Genomic DNA, 21919 nt, shown 5'->3' with positions numbered 1-21919 from the left:
GGCTCAGCCGCTTTGGCGCCATGATTGACTGTGAGGGGCAGCGGGTGGTGGTTCGAACCCCAAGTGGGGGAGAACTCGTAGTGTATGGAGAGGACACCAGGTTGGGATCAAGGTTCTGTTCGGAAGCCAAGGCTCGACAGTATATTCAGAACGGGTGTGCCGGTTATTTGGCATATGTGATAGATACGCGGGATAGAGAGCAGCTCTCAGTATCAGAGGTCTCGATGGTTAGTGAGTTTGCTGACATGTTTCCAGAGGAGTTACCTGGAGTGCCTCCGGAGAGGCAGGTTAAGTTCAGGATTGATATAGTGCCAGGTGCGACTCCTATCGCCAAGGCGTCGTACCGTTTGGCACCACCGGAGATGCAGGGATTGTCATCTCAGTTGCAGGAGCTGCTGGGGAAGCAGTTTATTCGTCCGAGTAGTTCCCCTTGGGGAGCACCGATCCTCTTCGTCAAAAAGAAGGACGGTTCGCACAGGATGTGCATTGACTATAGGGAGTTGAACAAGCTAACGGTGAAGAACCGTTATCCCCTCCCGAGGATAGATGATCTTTTCGATCAGCTGCAGGGTGCATCTTGGTTTTCCAAGAACGATTTGAGATCTGGGTATCACCAGGTCAGGGTGAGGGAGGAGGACGTAGAGAAGACTGCATTCCGAACTCGTTATGGTCATTATGAGTTCGTGGTGATGTCGTTTGGGCTCACCAACACACCAGCGGTGTTCATGGATTTGATGAACCGGGTTTGCAGACCGATGCTCAATCGCTCGGTCATTGTATTAATAGATGATATATTGGTGTATTCCAATACCCGGGAGCAGCATGAGGAGCACCTCAGGGAGCTGCTGGAGGTTTTGAGGCGAGAATGGTTGTACACCAAGTTCTCGAAATGCGAGTTTTGGTTGCAAGAGGTCCAGTTCCTTGTACATCTCGTTAACCAGGAGGGGATTCTGGTTGACCCGGCCAAGGTTGAGGTGGTTATGCAGTGGGATATTCCGAAATCCCCCTCAGATGTCAGGAGTTTCTTGGGTTTAGCAAGGTATTACCGGAGATTCATTCATGATTTCTCCAAAATTATGGTGCCCCTCACTCATCTTACAAGGAAGGAGGTGGATTTCAGATGGGGCCCGGAGCAGCAGAGGGCATTCAAGACCCTGCGACAGTGTTTATGCGAGGCGCCGGTGTTGACACTCCCCGAGGGAGTGGAGGATTTTGTGATGCATCCATCACAGGCTTGGGGGCAGTCCTCATGTAGAGGGGACGAGTGGTAGCCTATGCGTCGCGGCAACTGAAGCTGCATGAGACTAGATACCCGACTCAAGATCTAGAGTTGGGAGCGGTGGTTTTCGCCCTCAAGATTTGGAGACACTACCTGTATGGGGTCCGTTGCACGATATACACGAACCACAAGAGTTTGAGGCACATCATGGACCAGCCAAACCTGAACATGAGGCAGCGCAGGTGGCTGGATGTGGTCAAGGACTATGATTGCGAGATCATTTACCATCTTGGTAAAGCGAACGTGGTTGCAGATGCTTTGAGCCACAAGTCGGCTGGGTCGTCTACCCCAGCCCGATGTATGAGGATAGCGGTGGATTCCCTGCTGGTGCGTTTGGTTAGGGATGCTCAGATCGAGGGTATGAAACCGAAGAATCAGAAGCTGGAAAGAATTAAGGGCGAAAGTGCCCGGTTTGTTCAGGATAGCCGCAGGTTATTGACCCGATATGGTCGGATTTGGGTTTCAATGGCCGGAGGGGTCAGGCAGACGGTGATGGAGGAGGCTCATAAGTCTCGTTTTTCTATTCACCCGGGGGCCACTAAGATGTACCGTGATTTGAGTTTGAGTTATTGGTGGCCTGGTATGAAGCGGGACGTCGCTTGGTTCGTCGAGAGGTGCTTGACCTGCAAGATGGTCAAGGCTGAGCACCAGAGGCCGCATGGCAAGCTGCAGCCTCTGGATATTCCCATGTGGAAATGGGAATGGATCGTGATGGATTTCATCACGAAGTTTCCAAGGACGTCAAAGGGATTTGACGCTATATGGGTCATCGTGGATCGATTGACCAAGAGTGCTCACTTCCTAGCCATTCGGGAGAGTTCGTCGGCAGAAAGGTTGGCCGACCTATACGTCCGTGAGATTGTCTCTCGCAATGGGGTCCCAGTTTACATTGTTTCGGATCAGGATGTCAGGTTTACTTCACAATCATGGCAGACGTTCCATGAGGAACTGGGTACGAGACTGCATTTTAGTACGGCGTTCCATCCGCAGACTGATGGGCAGAGTGAGTGAACCATCCAAACCCTCGAGGATATGTTGAGGGCATGTGTTATTGATTTTGGCGGGAGTTGGGACTCCCACCTACCGCTTGTGGAGTTCGCCTACAACAACAGCTACCATTCCAGTATTGGCGCTCCGCCTTTCAAGTTGTTGCATGGACGAAAGTGTAGGACCCCAGTCTGCTGGGGCGAGGTTGGGCACAGAGTGATGGGACAGACGGAGGTAGTTCTGCAAACTACTAAGATGATACAATATATTAGACAGCGATTGCAGACCGCTCAGAGTCGGCAGAAAAGTTATGCGGACCGGCGCCGATCTGAGCTGGAATTTCAGGTGGGTGATATGGTTCTCCTGAAGGTCTCACCCTGGAAGGGTGTGATCCATTTCATGAAGAGGGGAAAGCTAGGCCCCCGCTACATTGGGTCGTTCAGGATTGTTGCTAGGGTAGGCAAGGTGGCTTATAGGTTAGAGCTCCCGGAAGAGCTCAGCAGGATCCACAACACATTTCATGTTTCCCAATTGTGAAAGTGTGTTATGGATCCGGAGGCAGTGGTGTCGCTAGATGATATCTATGTCAACGAGCGTTTGAACTATGTGGAAAGGCCGGTGGCAATTTTGGAAAGGAAGAAGAAGATCCTGCGGAACAAGGAAATACATTTGGTAAGGGTACAATGGGAACACCGGAAAGGATTCGAGTGGACGTGGGAGCCGGAGGCGGAGATGTGCGAGCACTATCCGGCTTTGTTTATCCCAGCGGACTTCGAGGACGATGTCTAGTTCAAGTGGGGGAGAGTTGTAACGCCCCGAATCTCAGGTAATAGTTAAATAAATGTTTTTGGAGTTTTGGCCCTAATCGTCGAGTAGCAGCGGGATGGATCGCGAGTTTAGTGGCCTACTCGGCGAGTTCATTAGAGTACTCGGCGAGTAGGAGCTGGAAATTGAAACCCTAATCCCCAGGGTTTGCACCCCTATTTAAAGGAACTCAAGCCTCTTTCAGTTCCTTTACAGCCTCCCTTGCTCCACTAACTCGTGTGTCTGTGTGTGCCCTTGTGTGTGAAGCTTGAGAGAAGATCTTTAGTGAAAAGTGTGGTGAACCAAGTGGCTTGGGCAAGAAATTGAGAGGGGATACGTGTGTTCTGCTGTGGTCATCTATTTGGGAAGGTAATTGATCTTTTCCTTAGTTATTTTGGTTAAGCATCAACCTTGTATGAGTTCTAGGGTTTTAGAGGAGGGGATCAAGTTAGTATGGCAATATATGGGCTAGATCTGAAGTTGTAACTTCAGATCTGAACCCTCCTTGGATCATTCAGACATAAAGTCCCAGCTTTAGTCGAGTTTGAGGTCCCCTTTGTCCTTGAGCACCCATTAAGAGCTTGATGTTGGCATTTGGAGCTTGTAAAGCCATGCATGCACGTAAAGTTTGCAACTTTACGTGATAAGTAGGCCTAAGGGAGTTGGATCTGCAATTTGGGGCCTTGCCATGGCTTATGGATGTCTGCATGATAAAATTACTGAAGGAACTCGGCGAGTCGCAAAGCCGAATCGGCGAGTCGTTTGAAGATGTGCATTGAACTCGACGAGTTGGATGAACAACTCGGCGAGTCAGATGAAGGAAGCCGTGGACTCGACGAGTTGGTTGAACAACTGGGCGAGTTGGATGAAGATGGTCATGAAACTCGACGAGTTGAAGAACAACTCGTCGAGTCGTATCAGTTTTAGCCAAGGATGTGTTGGCACGTATACCCGTCGAGTTGCAGGATGGAAACTCGACAGATGGCCTTAAGATTTGATCGGTATTCGAAGGAACTCGACGAGTCACCCCAATGACTCGGCGAGTTGGAGTGTACTTCAAGAACTCGGCGAGCAGCCTAGAGATACTCGGCGAGTTGAGGTCAACATGGACTGTTGAACTTGACCAGGGACTTCGGCCTTGATCAGGGTTTGACTAGTGGGTTATGGAGTGCCTTATAAGGCTAAAGACTTATGAGTATATTGTGCTATGGATATAGGTGGTGGAGCCGGTGACGAGTGATCTGATAGTTGGAGTTACCTTTCGAGTCGACATCCGTAAGGTGAGTTATCCTTACTATATCTGTAGGGTCTACGGCACCAAGGCCGACACTTTGACTGTTATTATTATGGTATGCTGCATGTAATTATGATCTGTTCAATTGGAATTAGGGTAGACAGTATGATATGCTCTTATGATCCTTAGGGATTGGTATGTTAGTGACCTGTTAGGTCAATGCTCTAGTTACGAGTGAACTCTATGGTTGATGACCAGTGAGATAGATATATTTTCTGTTTGTATATGCTAGTATATGATAGTATGCGTACATGGTTATTGCTTGTTGGTAGGGTTGAGGCGGTCCTGCTTTGTGCTGAAGTCCAAGATACCCTATGAGCGGTCCGGGGAGACTGTAGGCCCACGCAGCGGACCAGTCATGCCGAAGGCTCGGGATAGATTCAGATAGACTGTAGGCCTAGAAGGGCGGACCAGTCAGGCCGATGGCCCAGTATGCATGTTGATTGACTGATTATTATTGAGATGATTTTTGTTGTACGGTATTGGTATTTTGGGAGTAGCTCACTAAGCCCTCCGGCTTACAGTTTTCAGTTTATTGTTTCAGGTACTTCGGGAGATAAAGGAAAGGCGAAGGCGTGACCGTACTGCTCCCCATCCTTACGAACTGTTTTTGGGACACTCTAATGATAAACAATTTAGAAATGTTTTGTAAAAACAATTACTGTTATTTCTTTTGTTAATGTTAAAGTTTAAAATTTGGCGTAAATTTCTTGGATATTACACAAACAAGAAGAATTTCAAGAAAAATTCTGGCCCATGCTTTGTTTGTGGAAAAACTGGACACAAGGCCAAAGAATGTAGATTCGGGAGGGGTCAAGGAGGAAACAATGGTGGAAAAAATGGAGGGAACAATGAAAACAATGGTTGCAATTATGGTGGAGGAAATTCTGGTCAAGCCAACATGGTTGAATCACCAAATCAATTTGTTGTTGTGATTCAAACCAACATGGTTAGCAATTGTGTGGATTGCCAATTCATACTAGAGCCACAAGGCACATTTGCAACTCCCGAACCATGTTTTCTACATACCAGAAAGTCTCGGATTCTGAACCAATGTTTATAGGGAATGGCTCTACCGCAAAAGTTGAAGGAAAAGGAAAAGTGAAACTACAACTGACTTTTGAAAAAGAACTTGTTCTATGTGATGTCTTGCATGTTCCTAAAATTACTAAGAATTTGATTATAAGTTTGTTCTCACCAAAGGTGGGATGTATGTTGGGAAGGGATACCTTAGTGAGGGTCTCTTCAAAGTCAGTGTCTTACCTTTGTACTATGGTGTTGAAACACCAAACAATGATGTAACCAATGTTAATGCTAATGCAATAATGGGCACTACTAGCCCCTCTTCTATGTATATGCATGATCCTTCATTTTTGTGGCATTCTCGTTTGGGACATGTTAATTTTCACTCTATTTAAAGAATGACAAAACTTGGCATGTTACAAAAATGTTCATTAGACAAAAATATAAAATGTGAAGTTTGTGTTGAATCAAAATTTTCACAACATCCTCATAAATCAGTTGAAAAATCTAATGAAATACTTGGCTTAATCCACTCTGACTTATGTGATTTTAGAGCAACACCTACAAGAGGAAGAAAGAATTACTATATTTCTTGTATTAATGATTGCAACAAGTATTACTATATTTATTTGTTAAATACCAAGGATGAAGCCTTGAGTTCCTTTAAGAATTACAAGGCTGAAGTTGAAAATCAACTTGACAAAATGATCAAAATTCTAAGGTCTGATCGAGGAGGAGAATACAAATCCAAAGACTATGCTGAATTTTGTTCTTTAAATGGTATTTTACATAAAAAAAACTGCTCCATACACTCCTCAACAAAATGGAGTGGCAGAAAGAAAGAATAGAACATTGAAAAACATGAATAATTCAATGTTAATTACTTCTGGAGCACCATATAATATGTGGGGAGAAGCATGTCTTGCAGCAAATTCAATACTTAATAGAATTCCTCATAAAAAGAGTGATAAACCACCCTATCATCTGTGGAAAGGGAGGTTACCCTCTTACAAAAGGATGAAAGTGTGGGGTTGCCTTGCTAAGGTACAAGTACCTCTTCCTAAGAGGACTAAACTTGGACCAAAAACCATAGATAGCATCTATCTTGGCCCTACCATGAATAGTGCAGCCTATAGGTTTCTTGTGTATAAATCACATGTTGATGATATCCATAACCAAACCATCATGGAATCAGCAGAGGCTGAATTCTTTGAAAATATTTGTCCTTTTAAGGATAAAGGGAAAGAGGTTACTTGCTCTAGGAAAAGACATCTAGATGATGGACTGAATGATACCATTCCAGACAAAAGTTTACAAGCAAATGAAGAGAATTCTTCAAAGGTTCAAGAAGAGAACTTAGAACCTAGAAGAAGCAAACGGGGAAAAATAGCCAAAGATTTTGGACCTGATTAGATGACCTATGTAGTGAATAAAGAACCACAAACTTATAAGGATGCTATGGATTCTTCTGAAGCTCCCTTTTGGAAATAAGCAATCAAAAGTGAGCTTGACTCCATTGTGCAGAATAACACTTGGAAATTGGTAGATTTTCCACCTGGGCAAAAACTAATTGGACACAAATGGATATTCAAGAATAAGTTTAGACCTGATGGTACCATTGAGAAGTACAAAGCTCGTCTAGTAGCGAAAGGGTATCGTCAAAAGAAGGGTCAAAACTTCTTTGACACATATTCACCCGCTACAATAATTACATCAATTCGCACATTAGTAGCAATTGCAGCCATTCACAATTAGGAAATACACCAAATGGATGTGAAAACTACCTTCTTGTATGGTGAACTAGATGAAGAGATATATATGAATCAACCTGAAGGGTTTGTGGCTAAAGGTCAAGAAAACAAAGTCTGTAAGTTAGTTAGATCACTTTATGGACTAAAACAGGCTCAAAAGCAATGACATGAGAAGTTTGACAACACATTACTCTCTAATGGATTTAGAATTAACGAATGTGACAAATGTGTTAATGTCAAACAATACAAGAATGCTTGTGTCATCATATGCTTGTATGTGGATGATATGCTTATAATGGGTACTAATTTGGATGTGATCAATCAAACCAAGAAAATGCTACACTCCTCCTTTTCCATGAAGGACTTGGGAGTAGTAGATGTGATCCTTGGTGTGAGAGTTCAAAGAAGACCAGATGGTTATACTCTTACTCAGTCCCATTATATTGAAAGTGTACTCAAGAAATTTGGACACTATAATGATAAGCCGGTTGTCACCCTATTTGATGTTTCTTGTCATCTAAAGAAGAATAAAGGTGATAATGTAGCTCAGTTAGAATATATCAAGTTCTTGGTAGCTTAATGTATATTATGAATTGTACAAGACCGGACTTAGCATATAGTGTAAGTAGATTGAGCCGCTACTCCCACAATCTTAGGAAAGATCACTAGTATACATTAGTGAGAGTGCTTAGATATTTAAAGCATACTATGAATTATGGATTGCATTACACGAGATATCCTCATGTTCTTGAAGGGTATTGTGATGCAAATTGGATTTCCAATACTTCAGAGGCAAAATCCACAAGTGGATATGTGTTCACTCTTGGTGGAGCCGCTATCTCTTGGAAATCATATAAGCAAACTATGAATACTCATTCTACAATGGAAGCTGAGTTTGTTGCTTTAGACAAAGCTGATGAAGAAGTCGAATAGCTTAAAAGCTTCCTAGAAGGTATTCCTCTGTGGCCTCAACCTGTTACTGCCATTGGCATACATTATGATAGTATGGCTGCTCTTATTAAAGCACAAAGTCAGATATACAATGGCAAGTCGAGACACATTAGGCGCATACATATTACAATAAGAGACTTCTTGAAGAATGGAATCATTTCCATTAGGAACATAAAGTCAAAGGAAAATATAGTTGATCCCTTGACAAAATGCCTTAGTAGAGAGAAAGTTCTCTTCACATCGAGGGGAATGGGCTTAAAGCCAACACAATGAGTCACCACCTGGCGAAAACCTAACCTAGCAACATTGGAGATCCCATGGTCTAGGTTCAATAGGAAAACTAGTTGGGGAAGACTCAAAGAAGCACTAACACAATGGTATGCTCACTCCTGTGGCAGAAAGAAAGGATAGAACATTGAAAAACATGATTAATTCAATGTTAATTACTTCTGGAGCACCACATAATCTGTGGGGAGAAGCATATCTTGCAGCAAATTCATGTCACACCCCAAAACCGGAACGGCGGAAATGTTTTAGGGCTGAGGACATCGTGTACAGTATCACAACAAAGCATAATAGTAAACAAGCAAACAACATCATCCATTACATTAATTGTATACTTCAATACAAGCGTGTTCTGTATAGTTTATAAGACACCAAAAATATAAATCAAAATAAAAGATGAGTCTTGTATGTGCTCCATCTTCTTAAAAGCTGGCCCCGGTACCTGTCTACTGATGAGCTGAGAATACAAGTTATTTTGACTGAGTTTATCAGCTTTAAAGCTGGTGAGTTCATAAGCATTTTAGTGTCATTGTTTGTATAAAAGGGTTTGTAACTGTGTAATGTAAGTGTTTGTAAATGTTGGTAAATGTTTGTACTTCCTATAAAATCCTATATTTTCTACTGAAATGTAGTCTTCTACCCAGAATCAACTGTTTATATGTTTGTTCTTTTGTAGATGAATGAGTTTTTCCCAAGTGAAGCTATTATTACAAAAATGTAGTTTACTTTATCATTTATGTGAGAAGATCACAAAGTAAATGCATATATGGAAAATAATGTTTTATCTCAGTAGTGACACTACTGGTTATAAAGTAATAAAATAAAGACTCTAGGTCGTATTAAATGAGCTATATGTCACACCCCCAAACCTGAACGGCGGAAACGTTCGGGGGCGGATGACTTCATGTGGTAGCGTAACAAATGAATACATAGTAAAGAAAGCAATACAACCATCATATATATATAATTGAAAGTTTACATTTGTCAAAAGTTACATGTTCAAAACTCAATTACAATATGATGTCAAAAATACGAGATTAAACTAGCGCCGCAGCATCCCTTCATCAAAAGCGAAATGAATACCTGAAATTACTGATTTCCTGGGACATACAAGTAATTTTGAAAGAGTAGATCAGCATTTATGCTGGTGAATTCCATAAGTATTTAAGTGACAATGTTTGAATGAAATGAAATGTTTTATCTTTGTTTGTTTGTGTTTAGAAAATCCTATATTTTCTACTAGTATAAAAGTAGCCTTCACTCAAGACAAATGTTTGTTTCCAAAATGTATGTAAATGTAAAATAACCAATGAGTTTGAAAACCTTGTAAATCAATGCATTTTTGATACCCCTTGTGAGTTTTATAACCATACAATTGACTCTGAATGCCTATACACAATGTTCTTTAGGCGTTGGAATGTTATGACGTTTGTCACCCCAAACGGTGGACTGCAGCTAACAGTCAGGGCGCGGGTTGTCAAGCCCGTATAGATCTATACACAAACACCATGCTCCCCCTCCAAGGGATTCTGGTATATAATACAGGACTTGAAATGTGTACTCGAACGTACATGAAGTTAGTGTCTCACAAATCCGTGGTATAAAAACAGATCTACTTGTTAAAATGTTACGTTTGTTCTTGTATACGAAAGTAAACTTCTTGAAATATGTGTTTCTAGTACATAAGAGTTAGAAATCTGTTCGTAAAACTATACCTATTATAGTTTCCAAAAAGCGTGTCTTGTTTGTTTAGAAATATTGAGAAAAGGAATCACTTGTTTATGAAAGTATAGATTTTTGGTGTAGAGTCTAGGATAGACAAGAAAAATCTAAGAACAGTTTAGTTTATACATGCATTACAACAACATTATATTTTAAAAGGTAAAATGCTATTGTGACATATGTTATATATATATATATATATATATATATATAAGTTCCTTTAAATGTTTATAAATCGCATGTGATTTGAATATATAACAGTATATAAAAGAGTTTCTTTATGTAACACACGATAATACTCGTGTGTTTTACTTGTAATCCCCCCCTTGAAAGCATATAAAAGTATTTAGAATAATTAAAAAGGTTGATTAAGGGGTATGAAACTCACTTGAAAGTTTTGGAGATAGCGAGATGGAAAACCGGGCAGAGTTTCGTCTCGGAAAACGGATTTTCCTCGGGATTCTCGGGAATCTCGGGAGTAAAATCGACCTTCGGGACTTGAGCCAAAAAGACCAGAGCTTCGGGTTTGAACGGACACGGAAAACAAGGCAAAGTTGAGAGAGAGAGAGAAGAGAAATGAACCCTTTCTTTGGAAACCCTCGCATCCTATTTATAGTAAGGCTGGTCTGCCTCGGTACGCGAGGCGTACGCTCGTACGCAGCGCGTACGCGTACATCATGCATGACCGAAGCCTCGACTGCCTCGGTTCGGATGGGACAGGTTGCTGGGTACGCGGGTCGGATGGGACGCCGGGTCAGATGGGACGTCGGGTCGGACGGGTCGGGGCTTCGGACGGGTCGGATGGGTCGGTTTCTTCGGATAGCGCGACGTGGACAATCAGAGGCCAATCCTCTCGGTTACGCGGGGCGTACAGGGGTACGCAGCGCGTACCTCGGAGGAGGATGCTGACTCCCCTTCGGATAATATCCGAATTTTGAATTAAATAAATAATTAATTTATTTAATAAACTTCAAAAATTCATATCTTCTTCATACGAACTCCGTTTTCGATGGTCTTTATATCCTCGCGTAGGTGAGACTACGCTCTACAACTTTCGTTTAGACTCCGTCGGCAAATTCCAAAATTATTTTTTTTATTATTTATTAAAAATCCATCGTGTTTAAGGAATTTCTTAGAAAATTCATAACTTCTTTATCTGATGTCGGTTTTTGCCAGACTTTTTACCGCTGGAATACCATTGTCGAGACCTTCGATTCTCGTTTAGGTCATTCCGGCCAAAAGTCGCTCGATTTCCGATTCGAGTTTTTAGCTGTCTGTAGCTAAGCCGAACTTGGAAAAATCATAACTTCGCTATATGAAGTCGGATTTGGGCGTTCTTTTCACGTACGATCATGGTTCAAAGACATTTAATCATAGAAGGAATTTAAGTAGAACTTATTTATACATTTTATTATGAAAGTAACTTTTTATTATTCAGAAGTGGTTACAATACTTGACCCATTTTGGTCGTTACAAAGAGTTGAAATATCGGGTTGTCACACTATACACCTCGAAGAGTCTTATTGCCTTTAATTTCTAGTTGGTTAATTAAAGGTTTAGATGTGATTTCGTTTGTAACCATACTGATTGACTGTTGAATAACTAATGACCTTCTGGGGTCATAAAATAGTGAGGTGACATTTTGTCACCCCTTGGCCTTATCGGCTAGGACTGTAGCTAACAGTCGGGGTGTGGGAGTGTCTGTCCCATATAGATCTATACACACGATGTCCGCTCTCCCTCCAGGACACTCTGGTTACAATATGATACGAGAATGTGTTGTTGTATCTGGAAATAATATGTCACATTCTAGTTATCGTATTCACATGTTTGTATAGTATGATCTAATGTATAGTATCGTGTAAGTTTCCTTAGTTTCCCTTCATAGTATGTTCTATTGTATATGTATAGTATGTATTGACTCATGTATGAACTGAATCATTATATGCTTCATTGTACTAGAAATAGTGAGTAGTATACCTCTAAACTATACCTATTATAGTTTACTAGTAAATAGAGGTGAGCATAATAACCGAAAAAACGAACCATAACCAAATTAACCAATATAACCGAACCGTTTTAAAAACCGTTGGTTCGTTTTCTAATTTTTGTTAACCGATAAAAAACGGTTCAGTTATGGTTTTATAGGTTAACCGAACCATTATTAACCGAACCGCTAACTTTATATTTTAATACATAAAAATTACGGATTATATATAAAATAATATAGTCAAACTCATTTAAGACACATTAAAATTTCAAAATATAATTCATTAATTCTTAATTATCAAGAGACGAATGTGCAATCAAATCATCAAAGGATGATCACGCAGATCATGCAAACACACACAATTTTCCAATCATGCATTGAGTAATATTATTGATTAATGTTGTAATTCCTAATCGGCTAATTCTATAATTTGTAAACATTATTCACAATTAGTTTAATCTTCACACTCATAATCCTAATCGGAGGTTTCTCACACCGTTAATCCTAATCAAAGATTGTTTTGACTTTATAGTTCTATTCGAAGGATTTTTTTAATTTATAATCAAAACTTTTAGGTAAGTTAAATTTTGGTTCTTCTCCACTTTGTGATATTTTAAGAATTTTTATAAAAAAAAAATTGTCCTTTTTATTTACTGTTTTTGACTTAATCACATTGAATGTATATAACTAATTTTTTTTCCAGATAACACGTAATATAAATGTTTAGCTATTTTATTTTATAGTTTTTGATTTAATCGCTATTAACGTGTATGGATGTTTGACTTTATTTTAATGTTAATATCAATTATCAATATATGAAATTATTAGTGTCAATTTTTTTAATGTTTTATACTTTTTATTTAATGTTTTTGATTTTGAATGTGACTATGTGTTATCTCACTTTGAGTATCAAAGGTACATATTTTATTCTATTACTATAAGCTAGGTTACAAACATCGGTGTCGAGGACTTTTTGTATTCTCTTTTCATTTTTTATGCAACTATACTTTCACCATTTATATTATTTTGAATATTATGGTTAACCAATAATAACCATTAACCAAAACCGTTAACTGACAAAAACCATTAACCATAACAAATATTAACCATACCCAATGGTTATCAAAATACATTAACCAATCATAATGGTTATGGTTCGGTTTTGACCAATAACCGAACCAAACCGCCCCATACACACCCCTACTAGTAAAGTTGTTTGAATGACTTAGTAAGTTTATGCACCTTTGCAACCCAAAAATGTTGGAACTGAGGTAAAAGCTTTATATCTACACATATATACATAATATATAACTAAGGATTCAATGACACTCGGACAAACAACAGGGTACTCTAAGTCCACAACCAAACAAGGAACATGAAATAAAGTGAGTTATGAGTCCTAAGTCCTTCAAACCTTACTTATATAACTATATATGCATTAGATATTGTTTTGACAATATATAAGTTTAAAAGAGTTTAAAAGAAAGGATGTGGCATTTAATAAAGTTTGACAAAAGGTTTTAGCATGTAAAAGAGGTTGATAATCATTTTGAATTAGTTTGTTTGATAAAACAGTTAAAAGTATAGTAAATCCATTTGTTTGGTAGTTATTAATCACATGTGATTGATATAATAACTATGATAATCAACTTGTATCCCCCCCCCCATAAAAGCATTTAAAATCATTTAAAAGATTGATTAAGGGGTATGAACTCACCTATAGTGATTGATACGGGAGTATAGTTGAAAGATGATTGCAGAGTGTCAGGTGTAACCTTGAGCACACAAAGATCCTAATAACCATATAATGACATGAATGTGCATGTAATTAGTGTCTAAATAACTAATTAAGGAGGTTACCACCCTTATAGACTAGGAAACTCTAAGATTTATGGGATAAAATCACATATGATTTCATAACTAGGGTATGTGGCTACCCTATAGAGTTTACGGTTAAAGAGGTATGACCAAAGGGAGTTCACAGTCCAAGTGTTCATGGTCATTGGAGTTTACGGTCTAATGGGTTCGCGGTCCCATGTGTTTACGGTCTAATGACCTTACGGTTATAGGGTTTACGGATTTAAGGTTTATGGTCTAAGGAGATACACTAGACCGTACAAACATTTTGTTCAAGGAAAAGTGACGATTTTAAGGCCAAACACAAGAATCCTAACTAGATATAAGTATAAGAGGAAGGTACTCATGGTTTTGAAAGCAAGGAAGGTGTTTTCGGTCCAAAACACAACCGTGTGCTTGAGAATCTTTGATGGTCTAGGTAAAAGATGAAATCATTGGGTGAATCAAGAGTGAAACATGTATTTAGGAAGGATCTACACACAAAGAAGGAATCACTTACTTGTTCTTGAAGATTTGGAAGTAAAAGTCTTATGATGTTTGAGAGAGAAATCGGCTCCTGTACTTGAAAAGTGAAAAGAATGGCTGAAATGATCAACCATTATATATATATATATATATATATATATATATATATATATATGGAGGAGTTTACGGTTACCCTAACCGTAAACTCAAGGTCTCGACCGTAAACTCCTTTTTGAGGAGGTTTACGGTGGCTAGGTAGTTTAGAACTTCAACTGAAACTTCCAAATATTGATTCCTTCGATGCACTAGAGTTAGAACACTCAAAATAGATTCCAAACAATGATAACTGGAATCAAACTGTGTCTAACACTGATAAATTTGAATGTTTACACAAGTTAGAAATTTCGAGTTGTCACATCATCCCCCCGTTAAAGGGAATTTCGTCCCGAAATTGGAGCTTAAGCAACTAAGTTATTACAAATAACTAAGCAAAAAGATGAGGATATTTAAGTTTCATTTGATCATCGCACTCCCAAGTGAATTCAGGTCCTCGCTTGGCATTCCAGCGAACCTTCACTATCGGGATACGACTTTGCTTCATTCGTTTGACCTCTCGGTCCATGAAAAATGCCTTCTTGTATGGTGAACTAGATGAAGAGATATATATGAATCAACCTGAAGGGTTTGTGGTTAAAGGTCAAGAAAACAAAGTCTGTAAGTTAGTTAGATCACTTCATGGACTAAAACAGGCTCCAAAGCAATGGCATGAGAAGTTTGACAACACATTACTCTCTAATAGATTTAGAATTAATGAATGTGATAAATGTGTTTATGTCAAACAATACAAGAATGCTTGTGTCATCATATGCTTGTATGTGGATGATATGCTTATAATGGGTACTAATTTGGATGTGATCAATCAAACCAAGAAAATGCTACACTCCTCTTTTTCCATGAAGGACTTGGGAGTAGTAGATGTGATCCTTGGTGTAAGAGTTCAAAGAAGACCAGATGGTTATACTCTTACTTAGTCCCATGTATATTGAAAGTGTACTAAAAAAATTTGGACACTATGATGATAAGCCGATTGTCACCCCATTTGATGCTTCTAGTCATCTAAAGAAGAATAAAGGTGATAATGTAGCTCGGTTAGAATATACTCAAGTTCTTGGTAGCTTAATGTCTATTATGAATTGTACAAGACCGGACTTAGCATATAGTGTAAGTATATTGAGCCGCTACTCCCACAATCCCAGGAAAGATCATTGGTATGCATTAGTGAGAGTGCTTAGATATTTAAAGCATACTATGAATTATGGATTGCATTACACGAGATATCATCCTGTTCTTGAAGGGTATTGTGATGCAAATTGGATTTCCAGTACTTCAGAGGAAAAATCCACAAGTGGATATGTGTTCACTCTTGGTGGTGTCGCTATCTCTTGGAAATCATCTAAGCAAACTGTGAATACCCGTTCTACAATGGAAGCTAAGTTTGTTGCTTTAGACAAAGCTGTTGAATAAGCTGAATAGCTTAAAAGCTTCCTAGAAGGTATTCCTCTGTGGCCTCAACCTGTTACTGCCATTGGCATACATTGTGATTGTATGAGTGCTCTTATTAGAACACAAAGTCAGATATACAATGGCAAGTCGAGACACATTAGGCACAGACATATTATAATAAGAGACTTCTTGAAGAATGGAATCATTTCGATTAGCTACATAAAGTCAAAGGAAAATATAGTTGATCCCTTAACAAAAGGCCTTAGTAGAGAGCAAGTTCTCTTCACATCGAGGGGAATGGGCTTAAAGCCAACACAATGAGTCACCACCTTACGGAAACCTAACCTAGCAACATTTGAGATCCCATGGTTTAGGTTCAATAGGAAAACTAGTTGGGGAAGACTCAGAGAAGCACTAACACAATGGTATGCTCACTCCTATGATATTTATTTGTGTTTTTCCGTTGATGATATAGGGATGAATTCTTTATTCTTAATAACACTGATAGCTTTTATAGTGGAATAGTACGGATTGTTCCAAATTAGCATTACCTATGTGAGATGGATGTGAGGTCGCATCTTTGGGAGCTGATATGGCTAAGCTCTCTAACAGTCTCATGAAGAAAGGATTGTTCACGACCGAAATGAACACACCGGTAAGAAATGATCTATGCTTAGATATGATATGTGTTACTTCTTGTTTTTTATTCTACTATAAAAAGTGGTTACTTCAAGACTCTAGTTCATTACCTACAAAGTAGATCCAAGTAGTACTCACTATGAAAGGTTCAAGTTTCCAACACCTCTTCATATGCAAGTCATATCTTATTTCCCTGATTTGAATATCAATGTTCACTTATTTTCTATTCAAATGTGGGGTATTCTTGGAGTTTGAATAGAAAATGTAGGGTATTGTTGGAACTTTGTTAAATGGAAAACACTCTCTTTGGGACTTGTCCCACATTGGAAGAAAGAGGAAACTTATACTCCCTTAAAAAGCCTCTTACTAGTTGTTTACTAATTAGATCAAAGGCTTGGACTAGAGGGATTGGGTTGGATTTGGTGATTGGGCTAATCAAATTGGTCTTGAAAGCTTAGATTAATATATATATTTAATGGTCAAAGATTGGCCTTGGGCCTTGGGGTTGCATTGACTAGTTACAGTATTATATATATATATATATATATATATATATATATATATATATATATATATATATATATAACAGTTATTTTCGGTTAGCAGTTTTTAGAGGGAAAGTCAGTCAATCTATATCTATAAATAGATCGCCAAAGACCAGATTTCGGGTTCAGAAAAACACACACATATTCCTATAATTTCGTATTCCACATACAATGAAGGGAACATAGAGAATTTCGTAAGAATCAAGAGAAGATCTTGGTTGATTGTTGTATCATCTTGACAGATCCCTACTAGAGAAATTTCTGTCTTAAGACACTGCAAAACAGACCTCAATCTGTATAATTTCGTGATTAAATTTCTTGTGTAATCATCATACAAGTATGTTTTTCTGTAAATTGATTCTTATATATTATATATGTATTTCAGTTTCGTTTGTTTTATTTCAATTAGTTTGTTGATTGTATATTTCTGACATAACAAAGAAAGCTAGTGATAATTTTCTTTCTTTTGGATAAAGAATGACATTTTGGTAACTAATGTCTTTTTTCTCAAATGTTAAACATGATTAACAACTTTTATTTTTGTTTTTGTTTTTTGTTTTTTGTTTTTTTGCTAACAAGTGATTTGTCTATGTTTAGGTATTGCCTATTATAAAAGAAATTGAAATTTGGATATCCGATTTAGATATCCGAATTCGAATCCGAAAATTCGGATACGGATTCGGATACCTAAATCCACTATCTAAAGTTTTTTTGGATGTCCAATTTTGAAAAGCCGTAGATACATCGACAATATCTTAACCTATAACCATATTCATAATAGATTGTTTCTAATTATATATTTGTTGAGAAACGGAAGAAAAGAGACAACGACATACAAGCATTGATTCGCGAATTCGATGGTCTTTTGTTACAAAAGAAGAAAAAGTGTTTTCTAGTTATATTGGGCCTCCTCATGATTTTAAGTCATTAAGTCAAAAAGAAATTCTTAGTAACAAATATTATAGACAAAACACTACAGTTAAAATATAAAAGACAAACATAAATAACATTTTAAATCATTATATATTAGAAAAAACAATAATAAATCTCTAAGAAGATTCGAAAAATCGGTAGTGGAAAATGAGGTTTTGGACATAAAAGATATCTATAAATGCCTAAATGGGGCCGCCAATTACCGGTGCCTTTGCTTTCACTCCCCTTCTTATCCTCATTTTTTTTCCTTTTTTTTTTCTCTTTGAAATCAACCAGCTAAGACCCAAAGAAGAAAACCCACTTTCCTCGAAAGTTAGCTTTTAAAGCTCAAAACTTTACCTCGAATCTTGAATCTTGAATCTTGATGGCCATGGAGAACGCAAAAATGGAGATTTTGAGAAGTAATGAAGGCGACGAGAGCAATGATTTGGTAGCAGAAATGATCGAAATTATTGAAACAGTGGGATCTTACATGGGGTTTCGAAGAACACAGAGAAAAGAGTGTTTAAAGCTCGTAAGAAGATTGAAGCTTTTGATCCCACTTTTTGAAGAAATCAAAGAGATGAATCAATCAATTCCCACAAGGGCATTTCAATCTTTCGTCACTTTGAAGAAGGCACTTCTTTCTGCAAAGAAATTGCTAAAGCATTGCAATTTCGGAAGCAAGATCTTTCTGGTCGTTCCTCTTGCTAATTATTTCAAGATCTCAGAAGGGTATTTATGTCAAAACGCTAACTTTTTTTTTTTTTTGTGTTTTCTTTTTTGTAAACTTTTCAGGCATTGGAGAGCGATGCGATGATGAGTAGATTTCTTAATGTGTATGATAAATTAAATGAAGCTTTAGATGGATTGAAGTATCAAGCACTTGGGATCTCTGAAGAAGTTCAAGAACAAGTAAATTCTTTTCCTTTATAATCTGTATTTTAGATAAATTCATGATGAACAACATGATAAATTAGATGAAATTGCTGAATATATTCGTATAAAAAGAGAAAATGTTAAAATATGAAGAAATTCAATGAAATTGCTTGGAATAAAAAAAAGTAAATAACGTGTAACATGACTTGTAACATGCATTTAGTATAACTTTATTTGATTATTAATAAAATTATTCGTATCAAAACGAAGCACTTGATGTTCATTTGCACATGCAAGTATGCAACAATTCCCTGGCGATTCAAAGATTTGAGATTTGACTTTTCAAGGTCAAACAATCTATTTTTCAACTTAAGAGTTTTTTAGATTTTTAAGTATTAATAGACCAAATTCATAGCATATACATAGTTTGTTTGCTATTTTTCAACTTTGGTAAAGTGTGCATTATTATCAAATAAAATATTTTCTTATTAAAAGACAAAAATATTATTTTTCAAACTCAATTGATATGAATTTTTTCAACTTAATCAACACTAAAACTAGTCTACTCGTAAAGCTTGTTACATAGTTAAACATAATGTCACATTCTTTCTAAATTCGAAAAGAATTTATGCAAATTTTTGATGACTATGACTTTCCCCTAAAAGACGAAAATGCCCATCCCAATTCCCATCCTCATCATCATCATCATCAAAAGATTCGTAAATAGCGATTGAGTTTTTGATTTTGATGTTCATAGATCGAGCTACTACGAAAGCAACTTCAAGGAGCAAAAAGGAGAACGGATACATTAGACATAGAACTAGCCATGGACATGATGGTAATTTTCTCAAAAAATGACGAAAGAAATGCGGATATTGCAATATTAGAAAGACTAGCAAAAAGACTAGATTTATATTCAATTAGCGACTTGGAAATCGAAACAGTTGCAGTTAAAAAGCTTGTGAAGGAACGAGGTCCCACAAAGCACGTAGAAAGCACCGAACAAATTGTCGATCTTTTGAAAAAATTCAAAAAAGTTGCAGGTTTTGATGCCATTAATGGTGGAAATAAAGCTTTTGATGATTCTTCATCATTAAGATGCTTTGACAGGTGTCGATCTATGCTAATCCCACATGAATTTCTTTGCCCGATATCTCTTGAAATCATGACAGATCCTGTTATCATTGCGACTGGACAGGTAACTACATAGTTTTAAAAATTTTATATTTTAGATTCTGAAATCTGAAATCGTTTTCTCCAAAAATTTGTAGACATATGAAAGAGAAAGCATACAAAAATGGTTGAACACTCATAGAACATGTCCAAAAACCGGTGAGATATTGACTCATTTAGCACTCGCTCCCAATTTTGCACTTCGCAATCTGATTCTTCAATGGTGTGAGAAGAACAAGTATGAGTTACCAAAAAAGGAAAGTTTCTCAATTTCAGAAAACCAAAACGCATTCATGGACGAGCTTTCTTCACTGATTCAAAACCTATCATCAAGTCAACTCGCTACACAAACTCAAGCTGTTGAAAAGATCCGAATGCTCTCAAAAGAAAACCCAGAAAACCGAATCTTGATTGCGAATTCTGGAGCAATCCCGCCTTTGGTCAAACTTTTATACTCCCGAAATCATAAAGTCAAAGAACATTCAGTCACTTCGTTGTTGAATCTATCACTTGATGAATCAAATAAAAGATTGATAGCACGTGAAGGTGCGATTCCTGCTGTGATTGAAGTTCTTCAAAATGGAACAGATGAAGCGAGAGAAAACTCCGCTGCAACTTTATTTAGTCTTTCGATGTTGAATGAAAACAAGGTGATGATTGGTTCTTTAAAAGGGATTCCACCATTGGTCAAACTTCTACAAAACGGGTCAATTCGAGGGAAAAAAGATGCTGCAACTGCGTTGTTTAATCTCTCTTTGAATCAATCGAACAAGACTAGAGCTATAAAAGCTGGAATTATCGAACCATTGGTGAGAATTTTGAATGAGAAGTCTTTAGGAATGGTTGATGAAGCTTTATCGATTCTTTCACTTCTTGCTAAACAGCCCGAAGGGGTGACCGGGCTCGGGCAGCTGCCCGTGATCAAGATGCTTGTTGGGTTTGTGAAAGATGGGACACCGAAGAACAAGGAGTGTGCAACTGCTGTTCTTCTTGAACTTGGGATGAATAAATCGTGTTTGATATTGGCTGCACTTCAGTATGATGTTTATGATGATTTGGTGGAGTTGAGTAAATCGGGAACAAGTAGAGCTCAAAGGAAAGCTAATGCACTTTTGCAACAAATAAGCAAATGTGAGCATATTATGTGAGTTTTTCTTTTTTTTTGGATCAAATGTGTGTAAACATATAAAGGAATGTTTATCATAATGTATTAATGTTCAATCATTTATTTATATAATGGTACAAAATTTCATAACAATGAAATAAAATTGAAATTTGGTTGATGTTAAATGAAATTGTTTTGAATATTTTTGTTTGACCATTCACTATTCAACTAGAGGTTATATAGTTTTAATTTCATGAAAATAACAATAATCATCTTAAAAGATACATGCAAACATCCCTTAATATTTAGACATTATATTATTACTACTAACATATCCTACGAAATACGAATTAAACATCATCACGACTCAACTTTTTTTTTTCCGTCTCACTTTCTCTTCTTAGGTAAATGATACTTTTTATACAAACCAAGTGTCTTCAATATCCAGATCTAGAAGATAAGTTGGTGCTTCAACCTTATTAATTGATGCCATGTCCGATTCATCAACATCGTGATTGTGTCCTTCTGTTTTTCCTACAAGATCATATTTTCACAAAGAAACAAACCATCAATCATGTTTTATGGATGTTTTTTTTCCACTTAATGCATAAATAATGATTTAATAGAGAAAGTTAAGGAGACAAAGTTTTCTCCTTAAATCCTAAATTTTATAAATTTCCCATCATTTAGTTGTTCTTTCCATTTCCATGTACGTTGTTATATTTTCAAATAAATTTAAAAAAAAATCTATCCTG

General features: G+C 37.7%; 1 protein-coding gene and 1 pseudogene across 1 annotated transcript; both read left to right on the top strand.

The window, feature by feature from the left end:
• The first annotated feature begins 15443 nt into the window (after positions 1-15443).
• On the top strand, positions 15444-15932 carry LOC145067741 (secreted RxLR effector protein 161 pseudogene; annotated as a pseudogene).
• A 2306-nt stretch (positions 15933-18238) lies between these two features.
• Positions 18239-21296, top strand: PUB15 (Plant U-Box 15). Its single transcript, XM_079013776.1, has 4 exons — positions 18239-18704; positions 18806-18922; positions 19644-20084; positions 20158-21296. The coding sequence occupies exons 1-4, from the start codon at positions 18393-18395 to the stop codon at positions 21205-21207; spliced, it is 1920 nt and encodes a 639-aa protein (XP_078869902.1). The 5' UTR covers positions 18239-18392; the 3' UTR covers positions 21208-21296.
• Positions 21297-21919: the final 623 nt, after the last annotated feature.

This window comes from Lactuca serriola, chromosome 8, assembly GCF_051521515.1.
Source record: "Lactuca serriola cultivar US96UC23 chromosome 8, Lser_US96UC23_V15, whole genome shotgun sequence".
Lineage (NCBI taxonomy): Eukaryota > Viridiplantae > Streptophyta > Magnoliopsida > Asterales > Asteraceae > Lactuca > Lactuca serriola.
Note: the sequence above shows the minus strand (reverse complement) of the source record. Positions and strands in the feature narration are given on the sequence as shown.

Coding starts and splice junctions, on each gene's coding strand:
- PUB15 (XM_079013776.1), top strand. CDS start 18,393: ATGGCCATGGAGAACGCAAAAATGGAGATTTTGAGAAGTAATGAAGGC. Junction 18,705..18,805: donor TCGGAAGCAAGATCTTTCTG/GTCGTTCCTCTT, acceptor TAAACTTTTCAG/GCATTGGAGAGCGATGCGAT. Junction 20,085..20,157: donor TTATCATTGCGACTGGACAG/GTAACTACATAG, acceptor AAAAATTTGTAG/ACATATGAAAGAGAAAGCAT.